Genomic DNA, 12448 nt, shown 5'->3' with positions numbered 1-12448 from the left:
CCATTTGCTGCACAAAAAGTGAACTAAATTATCTCTCAATAAAGCTGTTGGGAAAAGAAAGAAAAACAAGGTGCTGGAAGAGAGTTACAGAAGGGTTGGTCCACACCTTCTCTCCTCTCCAGGAACCTTAACACACTCCCTTACATCCCTGTGTTCCTGACCAAAACTTTTAGACATGTACTCACTTACCTGGAACCTGGCTTTTCTAAACCATGCCCTCTGCAGCCTTCTCATTCAGAAGCTTGCTCAGTCATCTGCATTCTCTGCTCTCAGGTTCTCTAGTAGGCCAGCAATCCTCCCCATGTCTCTGTTGTTCTTTCAGGCCACAACTCCTCTACCTCTTGCTAAAAAGTGAAAATTATGAATTTTCTCCTTTGATGCTGATCCCACTATACCACTCTCTATCCTTGTTTCGTTATCACTATCAAATTCCCTCTCATTCTCCCTTGTTCTCTGAGGACTGGGTGCTTGCCTTTCAGATTTCCACACTACCCAAAGTCCTATCCTGATTCTAGGCTTCTTTATAAACAAGAAGGGGTCAGGTGGCTAAGAGGACTGGGAGGTCCCTCTCTTTTCCCCTCTCCGAGTCTCTCCTTGGCTCTGCTCTAAACTCTGCACCTATTTCCCTGAAGAGTCCAGGGAGATACTTGTAAGACTAGGGAGCCAAGACCCCGGAAGTTAGTTCCACTGCTGGTCAGACTGGGGTCAGTGGAACTAGGAATCCAGGAGAGTGATGCGATTGGGCAAAAAACTGTGAGACTGGCAGAGACCTGTAGGTAAAATATTACCACTCTGCCACTTCCCCTCTCGGGGGCTCAGTTTCCTCATTTGTAAAGTAATGGCCTTAACATTCCTTGCCCCACCTCCTTTACAGGAGCCCTGGTGACATAGTGTTTGTGGGTTGGGATGCTAACCTAACTGCTGGGTTAATAGCTCAAAACCACCAGCCTTTCTGAGGGGGAAAGATGAGGCTTTCTACTCCCATAAAGAAAGTCTTTCTCAAAAAGACACAGGGGCAGTTCCCCTGTCCTATGGGGTTGCCACCCACGAGTCAGCAATGACCCAAGAGCAGTAAAGTGTTTGTTTGTGCCTGCTCTACAAGGTTGTTTGAAGAGCGATATAATAGATAAGATTGAGTGACTGTCATCTATGTGCCATGTATTGTGTCAAGTACCTTCCATAATCCTTCCAGCCCTATGAAGTACAACTCAATGCCATCGAGTAGATTCCAACTCATAGCAACCCTATAGAATAGAGTAGAACGGGCCCCCTTTGATTTTATTGATTTATTTGATGCTGGGGGACTGGGGCTGCTGACCTTTCTATTAGCGGTCCAACATGCAACGCACTATAGCCCCGTGAGATAGTTATGTTGTTTCTATCCCGCTGATTTTTACAAACGAGGAAACAAAGGTTTAGAAAATGTATTTCCTTACTCAAAGCTGCCAGCCTTAAGTGACAGATCTGAAATTTGAACCTGGGCAGACTTTGAAGTCTTCAGAGCTGTGAGACCATGAAGAAGAGAATTCTTTTTTTTTTTTTTTTTGAAGAGAATTCTAGTGAATTCTAAAGCATGCCTTGTATCCTCTGGGGCATGGGGATGCAGCTAGTTGTGATTGAGGCTGAAGGTGGGTGCCAGGTGGAGCGCATTTTCCCAGGAGACAGTGAAACATCTGATAAATCAGAAGCACTGTTCCCATCACACTGATTGGATCTGATCTCCTGAGCCTGGGAAAGAATGGGAAGCTCGCCAGCTCTCCAAGTTCCCCAATGAAGAGCACAGTCTGAGTGACTCTAGTGTGAAAGATAATTCTAGGGCAGATGGAGGTAGAAGCGGAAGCTCCTGGGTCCAGAGCCACACCTGTCGAATCAGAGCCCGGGCCTTCAGCAGGAAGAGAGCTATGGCTGAGGCGAAGGAAGTCTCTCCTATGGGGCAAAGGCAGGGAGCAGCTCCGGTTCTATCAGAACTTTCCAAGAATCAAGGACACCCAGCCCAGGAACTAAGTGAGTCTGATACCCAGCCCACCTGTGACCCATGTGTCCCCTGCCTCTCTGCCCTGGGGTTTCCAGCCATCCAGCGTTGACACTGCTCTCCCTGTATCCACTGCCCACTCGTTTGGCTTTCTCATACCTCCCTCTGGGCTCATTCTCCTCTCACACACACCAGAACTCTGTCTGCCGTGGCAGCTCCTTTGTTTACTTCCAGAGCTCCCAACCCCACTGCTAGCCAAACACAACGAAGCCTGGCCCGGAGGCTCCAGGCTTAGCCTGGCCTCTCAGTAACAGGGAACCGCCTCCAAGCCAAGGAGGCAGCTCTAAGGTAGGCTGCTCCCTATACTGGGCTCTTACTTTAGCTCCTGACAGTCCAGGTTTCAGGCTTAAAGCGAATGGACACAAGATCTGCCCAGAGCTGGGCAGACATCCCTGCTGTTGAAACAGCTCTGGCGCCCCGGGCATCAAAGACTCCATTGGAAAGAAGGGGGAAATTTGAGGCCCCCTGGTGGGACCCAGAGGCCTAGATTCCCTTCTCCTGGTTCTCCCTGTGTCTTTCTTCAGCCAAGTAGAGCCTGGTCCTGAGCCCTCAACCCAAGACCCCAGGCCCCTAAGTTTTCCCACCAGAGGGACCTGTGTTCCCCTCCCAAGAGTTTATATCCCACGCCTCCCAAACGGTTCTAGTTAAGGAAGGGAAGTGAGCATTGACTGTGGGTCCACCCCCAAGTAGGAAACAGTATCAAGATGTGTCTGGCACTGATCTGTGGGGGTTACTGGGGAGGCTACTGATCTAACGTGCAGGCTTTAGGGAAGTGGGAGTGACAGGAATAGTGAAGGTGGGCAACAGGGCCACACATCACATGAGGGACAGTGGTCAGCAGCAACAAGAAGGCATTGCAGCAGAGGAGGAAGAGATCACCAGTGCCCCAGTGGAGAGGCAGGTGATGGCCCTTTAAATGGTGGTCAGTGGATTCTGTGAGTGTGTAGAGGTGGACCTAGGGCAGATACCAAATGGAGTGGGGGCTGATTTTAGCGGATCTCCAACTCCTAATTTCCCTCCCATTTAGGGATTTGTTTCAGAGACAACAACCTTGATTGAGGGATGTCAGAAAGAAAACTGAACTCGGTTGCCAGGCCCCAGTGGAACAGATGGAGCTCCAGCGCTCAGGCCCTCAGAAGGGACAGAATGGGGTTAGAGGGGCTCAACCTCTACTCGCTGTCCCATACCACTTCCGTGTCTGCGAGTGGGGGTGGAAAGCAGGTCCTAGAAGCAGTTTATATGCAACCCCCGGCCCCCTCCCTGGATCAGAAATTCTCAAAGGCCCCCTTCGAACAAACAAGAAATCTGTCACAGGTTTAGGCACACTTTTGTTTTCCATCTCATCAATGTACATTTTAATCTAACAGTCTAACAGCTTGAAATGCCTCGCCCCCGCCCAAACCCTCTCCCCGTCTCCCCCATCCCTGCCCAACCAGCATATCATCTGTCCCAGTGGTGCAGTCATCGGTGATTCGAGAAAGAGGTGGCACCCGTGCGCCCCCAAGAGATGCTGCTCAGGAAAGCACCAGCTCTCCCTGGAGAATCCAGAGGCCAAGGAGACCCATAGACTGAGCCTTGGAGGGGAAACACCGTCTCCTGGGTCTCAGTCCCATTCAAAGTCTGCTCCAGGGAGTGGAAGCCTGTCCCTGCCAGTCAGAGTAGCAGAGGGCAGAAATCCATAGACAGGAGCACGTGTGGTTGCATAGGGACCTTTGTCCCAAGTCACACAGCAAGTGAGCAAGACGTGTGGGGCCCCTCTCCTTTAGGCTGGGTGGATGCTCCTCGCTGCAGCTACCTGACCCCTCCATGAGTGCGGGAGTGTGAGGAGGGGGTCTCAAACAGCATCCTGGGGGGCAGGGAGTGACACCCAGAAAGTCAGAGGGCCGGTGCTGCTACCTGCAGCCGCAAGACTCCACAACCATGTCCTCATACTGCTTATAGACCACGTTGTTGGCAGAGTCAATGAAGAGGATGCTGATGGGACTCAGCCGCGTGGGCACGCAGCAGGTGGGGGGCGTGGACTCAGGGTCCATGGAGTTCATCAGGGTCTGGATGACCGCATGGTTCGTCGGCTCCAGGTGGGAGCGCAAGGGGAACTCGCAGAGCCCCTCACAATGGAAAGCCTCGTACTCAAGGGGTGCAATGATCCAGTCGTCCCAGCCCATGTCCTTGAAGTTGACGTGCAGTGCCTTCCGACTGCAGCGGGCTTTGGGGTTCTTGCTGGGCCGCTTGCCCTGGCGGGTGGACAGCGGGGCCCGCCGTTTCCGCCGCTGGCTGAATAGGTACTCGTACACGGTCTTGTCATCCTGGCCAGAGCGGGCCTTGATCTCATTAAAGAAGAGGTCCCGTTTCTTGGTGCGGCCAAAGACCAGGAACAGGGCCTTCTCATGGACCTGTCGGGCGGCCCGGTCAAAGCCCAAGCCCCGGAGGTCCACGGCCCGGCCTCGTTCCCAGGCTTCCAGCTCCAGGCACAGCTGGGCCGAGTTCTTAAAGTTTCGGAAAAGCTTCCAGATGTCGAACACCTCCCAGCCAGATCCACCCAGGCCTGGCACGGAGCGCACATCCAGCAGGGCTGCCGGCTGCCGGCCGCTCGGGCAGCTGGACAGCTTCAGTTGGGCAGCCCGCCTGCCGCCGGGGGCCACTGGCTTGGCGGTGTCCGAGGGCTTCTTCCGCAGAATCCGCAGCTCGGCCCCCAGCAGCCCGTCCTTCTCCAGGGCACTCATGTCAAAGACGTACCTCTGCTTCCTGACCACAGGGCCTCGGTCATCTAGAAAAAACACCCAGAAGTCATCCCCTGCACCCTGAGCAAGGGAGCCAGTCACCGCCAGGTCTCAGGGGACGGCCACAGAACTAGCTTCTGTAACCTCTTGCCTACTCTGACTGGGGCCAAGATCCAAACCACTGAGAGACTTTCTCCAAAAGAGGAGCTTCCTAGTCCGCAGAACAAACAGGGCAGTTCCTCTACACGTGGCTGTGGGGAAGCTGAGGCGTTCCTTGTGATTCTGAGCGCTTATGTCAATGACCTAACTGCCCCCAAGATCCATCGATCAGCTATCTAAGTGTCTTCTACCTTTTCCTCTCTCCGCCATGATCTAATTTGCTGCCTCGTTTATGAGGTCAATGGGGTGGGAGCCGTCATTTCCCATCTTTCCAGAGGAGGTGACTGCTCACCCAGCTAGGAAGAAAACTAGAGCTGGAACTGTGACCTAGAACTTTTCATACAGAATCTGCGGCTGCTTCTACTAGACCTTAACACAGCGGTCCTCAACCTTCCGCATGCCTCACCCCATTCATACAGTGCCTCCCGTGGTGGTGACCCCCCAACCATCACATTATTGTCGTTGCTACTTCATCACTGTCATTTTGCTACTGTTATGAATCGGGCAACCCCTGTGACAGGGTCATTTGACCCCCAAAGGGGTCAGGACTCACCGGTGGAGAACCGCTGCCTTAAAAGCAATCTTAGTGCTCTTGTTTGATAGCTGAAGGAAGCACAGAGAGGGCAAGTGGCTTGCTGATGGTCACACAGTGAGCTCCATTCATTTTAGACTAATGACTTAGTTGTATATGTGCTTTACCCTTTTTTGTGAGTGTGTGTGTGTGAGTATGATTGAGTATGAAAGCTAATGTATGTGACATGCATGTATGATTGTACTTATAGGACTACGTAAAGGGTATGTATGTGCATGATCCCTGTGTGTATGGTAGAAGTATTTGTGTGTGTATTATTCAGCATGTGTGTATAACTATAAAAATGTGTACCAAGAGGCTCAGTAGTATGTCCAAATCAGCACGCCCTCCTTCCAAAATGCCAATTTGCCATTGGGGAGCTTTCATGTATTCTCTAGAAGGACTAATTAGGCCTTTAAACTCCCCATCGCCCCTTCCCCAAGCTCCCTTAGTGCTGAGGGGCACAAGGAGTTATTTTATGAGCCCCCAAGGGGTCACAGCTTTCCCTGGCTGGGCAAGCAGCCAGGCCACCTCCCCCACCTCAGCCAGTCCTGCTGCCTCTGGACCTCCCCCACCCTCCACCCCTATCATTCCCCTACACAGACCAGCTCTAATGAGGGGTCTCTCCCACTTTGACCCCCTCCCCCACACTGCCAGCCAATGTCCGGAGGCTTCCAGAACCACAGAACGTCCCAGAGTGACTTTAACAGTCTGCTGGTTCACCTTTCTCTTCACACTTAGGGAGAAACTGAGGCCCTGGTGGGGACTCGCTGCAATCACCCAGCAAGTTTAGAGATGCAACAAAGACAGTAATACCGGGTCATCAGGGGGAGGAAAGGGGGAGGGGGGTCACAGGTCAACCCCTGGATTGTCTGTGTTTACTTCTGTCAGGACATGATAGAAAGTCTTCACCTTTGAAGGGCTCTCAGGAACCATCTGATCCAAACCCCACAGAGCTGTTCAGATGGAGATTCTAGGGCAGCTTGGTGTTCCAGAGGTCACTACTGCCTGCCCCCATAGCTCAACACTGAACCATGACTCCAAAGCACCCCTTCCTACCCTAGCCTGAGGCCAAAGCTGAGAAACCACCTGGAGATTCACTCCTCTCTCTGCCACCTGAGAAAACCTACACCCCCCTGGAACCTGGAAAGTTTGGCCAATCCACAGTTACAAAGTGTGGCCTGGCAATCAAGGATCTTGGAGTAGAGTTCCCAACTCTGCCAACAGCTGGCTGTGTGACTGAGTAGATCTTTTCTCCCTCCTGGGCTTTAGCGTCCTCTACACCTTGCAGGAACTGGTCATAGTGACTCCCAGGTGCCCTCCAGCTCTGACATGCCATCATCTCAGGACCTGATACATCAGAGCTGAGTCCCAGACACCCACCCCAAGCTAGACGCGCACACCATCACCCACCAGCGCAGTGCTAGGGCTCTGAAAGTCCCTCCATGCATGCCGACGCCCCTCCCTCAAGAGCCATGCCCCTGCGACCCCGCCCCCTCACCTTGCCCTTTGTCAATAAAGCTGGTGATGGTGTTGGCCAGGCCAGCCTCCAACTTCACGCTGCTGTTGCTTCCCTTTCTGTCAGCATCGGACAGCGTCCTGTACAGCGAGAGCATGTACTCGTGGGGTGTGATGGGGGGCGGGCGGAAAGGCTCCTTGGGCTCTCCGGGGGGCCCGGGCTCTCTGGCCTTCTTCAGCAGGAAGGGGCTGGGGACAGATCCTGCCTTTGGGAGTGCCTTCCCCCTGGGAAGCTGTCCTTTTGGGGTCACAGTCCGTGTTGCAGTCTGCCTTGTCTGGGAAGGGTGTCCTGGCTTGGGTTCAGGCCCACCCGCTCTGGGGGGCAGCTTTTTGGGTTCATCCTTCTTGGGCTGTGTCACGCCTCCTGTCTGCCCATTGCCCCCCTTTGCCTTGGCATTAGCGGCCCCCCCACCATAGCTGTGACCTGCTGGCCTGAAGATGTTCCGAGCCACGGGGGGCCTCTCCTTGGCCTCTGCTTTGGCCAATCCTGGTCTGGCCCCCTGGGGTCTCTGGCCCAAGTCAGGGGCCCCCAACACAGTGCAGATAAATTCCAGGTCCAGCCAAACCAGGTGCCAAAGCAAGAAAGTGAGGAGTTTGGGGAGTCTCATCCTCTGGCCAGCCGCTGCACGGCACCAAAGAGAACGGCGGCAGCAGCGAAGGTGCCTCTGGTTTGGCAGGAAACACCATGAAAGGAGTGGACCCTCAAAAGCAGCGGCAGCAGCGGTAGCAGCAGCAGGCAAGGCTTGCTCCTCAGTCTGAGACTCTTTAAGTCTGCCGGGTGTGTGTTTGTATCCAGTCCCATAGTGGAAATGCTCTCGTATCCAGACGTGCACCCGTCTCCAGTCAGCAGCTGAAAATAACTCGTTCTTGAAAGGAGAAAGCCGACCGCCCCCTTTCTCCTGCACAACCGACTGAGGGCTTGAAGGAGGCTTGTATAAGGCTGAGGGATTTTTCCAAGAAGGAAGAATGGCGTAATGCTGCCTGTGCGCTCCAGTTTTTTTTTTTTCTTTCTCTCTCTCTCTTTTTTTTTTAAGTTTTGAATCCTTTCCAGTGAAAATACTTCACACACACACGCGCACACACACACACATACACAGAGGCCTGCAGGTGCTCAGAAAAATCTTTTACAAACCTGAACTCAGGAATTGGAAGCGGAATTCCAACCCAAACCAATTTAATTACTCTCTGATGTCATGCTGTCTAAACTCATTTAAGTGCGATATATTTATGTGAAGAAAATCACCGCTGCCCTTTCGAGGCCATGGCTCACGGGGGCTCTTGGCACAGAGCCCCGCAGTGGGGCTCAAGGCTTAGAGGCCTCGCAGTCCGTGGAGCAGACTTAGGGGTCTTCACCTCTTGCGCACAGAACAGCCCGCCCTGCCTTCCTGAGCAGAGATGCCGAGGAGAAATGAACTCAGGGAGCTGAAGCCCCAGAAGCACAGGGAGTTTGAGTGTTCATTTAAGTCTTTGGACTGTTTTGAAAGCAGTTATAGCCCCTTAGTCTAGTCTGGGACCTCACTTGCTGGAGATGGGGGAACAACACAGATGGCAGCATTTACCCTTTTATTTAATAAACCTGTGGTGACCCAGAGACAGAGAGCTTATCCATGCCCATCATGCCCCACCTCCCACATGCCACTGACTGAGCTCAGATGATTCCTTCAGGTCCCCGATCACTGACACTTCCACTGCCGAGCCCCCTCCTCAGAGAAAGAAGGGCCAGCCAGAGTGTACCCCACCGCTGCTGCTGCTGCTGCTGCCGCCACCACCACCACCAAGGCAGCACAGTTGTCCTCAGTTTTCTTGGAAAGGACTGGCTGAGTCCAGAGGTGGCAGCTGCAGCCTGAGGCAGCAGCGACCCCTTCAGGACGCTAGAAAAGTCAGTTCCCACATGCTTTTCTTGAAGCTCTGGAAGAATTCCTGTCAACTTGAGACTCTTTTTTCAAGAGGCTAACTAAAATAAATACTGAAGCTGCCTTCCTTTGGGGACTGTGCGCCACAGAGCCCCTGGACAACTCCCTACACAGTTCACTCGAGGAAACGGTTCCCTTCCCGTGGAATATATGCCTCTCACTCCCCTAACTGGAGGAGGCCCTCCTCACGCTGAGAAGTTCAGCTGAAGGGCCTTCCCGATCCACAGACAAAACACATCACTCCCTTTTGTGCACCTCTTCACAATACTCAACCCACCGTAAGACTCACCATGCGGAAAGAACTAAGTCGGTCACAGGAAGACAAACAGTGGATGGTCCCACTTACATGAAAGATCCAGAAAAGGCAAATGCATAGAGACCAAAGTTGATTGGTTAACAAGGTCTGGGGGGAGGAACACGGACTTTCCTGTGGAAAGGAGTGCTTAATTTCTGTGAAGGGGGATTAAAAAAAGGTAGTGATGATAGTTGTGCAATATGGTGAATGCAGTTAAGGTCATGGAAATGTACACTTAAAAAATAGTCAAATGACAATAGTCTATTGTAAATATTTTACAACGACAAAATTCTGCCTGAAAACAAAGACACTCACTAAACTTCTGCTAAACTGTCAGGCTGTGCAGGGAAACCAATGTAGTGAACAGGCAAATTCGTAGGATCTCAGATCGAGAAGGAAGACTGCCCAACTACTGGCCTACCTGCCTACTGCTAGGCCTCTTACAGTGGGATGAGTGTTGGTAGAGAGAAGGGCAAGAGGAAGTGACTGGTGTGTCTTCTTTCACTCAGCACAATCATTTCTAGGTATAGCCATGCTATAGCCTGTATCGGAAGTTCATCTCTCTTTGTGGCTTATTCCACTGTGTGTGTCCACTGCACTTGGTGTATTCGTTCATCGGTCCGTGGACATCTAGATGCTTCCTTTTTTTGGATAGTGTGAATAGTGCTGCAGTGAACACTGGCGTACAAATATCTGTGTGTACAAATATCCTGCTTTCGATTCTGGTAATAGCCATCCTAGAGGGTATAAAATATTAAATATACATATATATAGGTCTGAATGAAAGTTTACAGAACAAATTTGTTTTCCACTCAACAATTTAAACAACTTTGTACTATGACATCACATGGTTGCAATCCCCTGAATGTAACAACACTTTCTCTACTTCCTCCTGGCTCCTCCTTTCCGTTTGTCCTTCTTTGGTTTTGAGGAATATGGTCCTCACAAGTATTCCCTTTATAGAGCTGTCTAATGTTTGGCTGGAAGGTGATCCCTCAGGGGTGGGTACAGCTCAAGGTTTGCAAGGTGTCTAAGAGCCATAGTCTCAGGGGTTCTACTAGTCAATGAGTGTTGTTCGATCAGTGAAATAAGATGAAGCACCTGACCAGTCTTTTCAGGTCCTCGCAGGCGATCAGAGCAGGCCAAACACCACCAGCCATCCCAAATATCTTCTGGAGTTCTTAGATCAGGAAACTCCACTTCCCCACCTCAAAGAACCAGACACTTTTTAGGGAGCTTTCAGGAAGGGCTCAAACATAGCCGTGATCATGAAGATGGTGCGGCATTGGACCACATGTTTTGTGTTATCCATGGGGTCACCATGAATCAGAGCCAAGTTGATGATCACTAACAACAACTAAAGGAAGGGCTGGATTCATCACTGTCGCTGCAGCCAACATTCACAACTCTTGGCTACTCTTAGTGCTTTGATAACGCTTCCCATCCACACTGTCAGTGGCACCCCACAATGACCCATTTAGCCAATGTCACGGGCATTTCTCCCTCCTAGCTGTTCCCAGTCTCCACCACTGTCTCAGTGCTCCACATACTGGTCCTACTATAACTGACTCCTAGGCCTTCAGGATCTCTCCCCTAACCGGCTCTCCTGGCTTCCTGAGCCCAGCTCCTTGCGATTGCACCTGGTCAGAGTGGCTGGGTCTGTTTCCACAAGTCAGAGAAGGGAATGGTCAGTACTTCTGGCTGTGACCCTCCCCAGCCTAAAATCCCATCGTGTAAGAGCCAGCTCGCTTGCCACCTCCTCCAAGAAGCCTTTGCTCTACCCCAGCAAACACCCATACCCTCTGAATCTCTGCCCTACATGCGCTGTGTCCCTTTTCACTTTGGTTATCCAGTCTGCCTCTACCTCCTGTCCGCAACACATTTCATTTCTCTCTGCACTTTTCTCCCTCTATTTAAAATAAAATCGCAACTAATTCCTTATAACTGTAGTAATTTACTCACATATCTGTCTTTCCCATCGGATTGTGACTTCACTAGACTGGACCTTATTTATCTTTCAGTATGTTCATTGAGCTCATTATTCCCAGCGCTTGGCACAGGGCCCGGCACAGCGCAGATTCTCAGTGTGTGCTGTGTGAAGGGATGGATACACAAAGTCAACACTTTCTACTGTAAGAGGTAGCTACGTGTGGACTGTGGTGCCTTATTGTTTGACCTTGAGCTCTTTAAAAGGAGAGGCTCTGCCTTGCTTACTTGTTAGGCACTTTGTAAGCTTGAGTGAATACACGAAGAGATCAATGAACTAAGGAAACAAGAGATCCCAGCACTTGGTTTGAGAAAAAGCAATGGCGCTCGAGACCAACAAACGCAGTTTTGAATCCTGGTTCTGCTGTTTACCCATTACTTGATCTTCAGAAGTCACTAAACTCTGACCCTCTGAACAGGGATAGCATAACGACAGTACTTGTCTCTCAGAGTTTTTGTGGCAATTCAATGAAGTGAATCATAAAAAGTGATCAGCCTAGCACCTGGCAGACAATAATAATGGCTACTATTATTTTATTCCATTAAACTAGACTCTGACTTATTATCCCATCACATTTCTATCTTTATTAATTTCACAACAACCCTATGGTGAAGGTATTCTAAATACTCGCATTTTACAGATGAGGAAATTGAAGTTCAGAAAAATTGAACTTGGCATATGCTATACCAAAGAATCTTAACGTGGCTTTTACAAACACAAGAAGAATTAAACGGGTGGCTTTCAATGAAGGTCTCGTTCAGTGAGCTGGGACTTTGTTTGAGGACCTGGGCATCCCTAGAAATGGGTAGGAGCAGGGAAAGGGGACTCTGAGCTTAGTTAGAGGACCTTCTCAAGGGAGGAGCCCAGGGGACCAGCCTGGCTCTCACTATAAAGGTGACTAATCACTTCGGTCCCCTCTGGTAATTGCAACCAGATGCTGCCTTTGGCAGGGCTTCAGTCCCGACATGTTTAATTACTGGGATGCAGAGTCCCTGGGTTCCCCCAGTCTCCCTCACCTCCCCCCTCTGCTGTCAGCAATATTAATGTCAAACTTGAGGCAAGGATGGGAGCCTGGGGAAGCTACTGGCATGGAAATAATCTTTAGAGTCCTTTCCACGAGTAGAACTTTTAACTTTTATAAATGAGTCCCCACCCATTATTTCACTAGAATACCACAAAACATCCTTATCAAGCCTGCAGGCCAGGATATTATTATTCCCAATTGCATTGAGAGTCAGTCGAACAGTGAACTG

At 50.9% G+C, this 12448-nt stretch overlaps 1 protein-coding gene across 1 annotated transcript; it reads right to left on the bottom strand.

Moving 5' to 3' along the window:
- Positions 1 to 3486: 3486 nt before the first annotated feature.
- Positions 3487 to 7907, bottom strand: GDF5 (growth differentiation factor 5). Its single transcript, XM_075527783.1, has 2 exons — positions 6984 to 7907; positions 3487 to 4799 (listed from the first exon to the last, which is right to left on the bottom strand). The coding sequence occupies exons 1-2, from the start codon at positions 7606 to 7608 to the stop codon at positions 3925 to 3927; spliced, it is 1500 nt and encodes a 499-aa protein (XP_075383898.1). The 5' UTR covers positions 7609 to 7907; the 3' UTR covers positions 3487 to 3924.
- Between the last annotated feature and the right edge of the window lie 4541 nt (positions 7908 to 12448).

This window comes from Tenrec ecaudatus, chromosome 12 (assembly GCF_050624435.1).
Source record: "Tenrec ecaudatus isolate mTenEca1 chromosome 12, mTenEca1.hap1, whole genome shotgun sequence".
NCBI classification, from domain to species: domain Eukaryota; kingdom Metazoa; phylum Chordata; class Mammalia; order Afrosoricida; family Tenrecidae; genus Tenrec; species Tenrec ecaudatus.
Note: the sequence above shows the minus strand (reverse complement) of the source record. Positions and strands in the feature narration are given on the sequence as shown.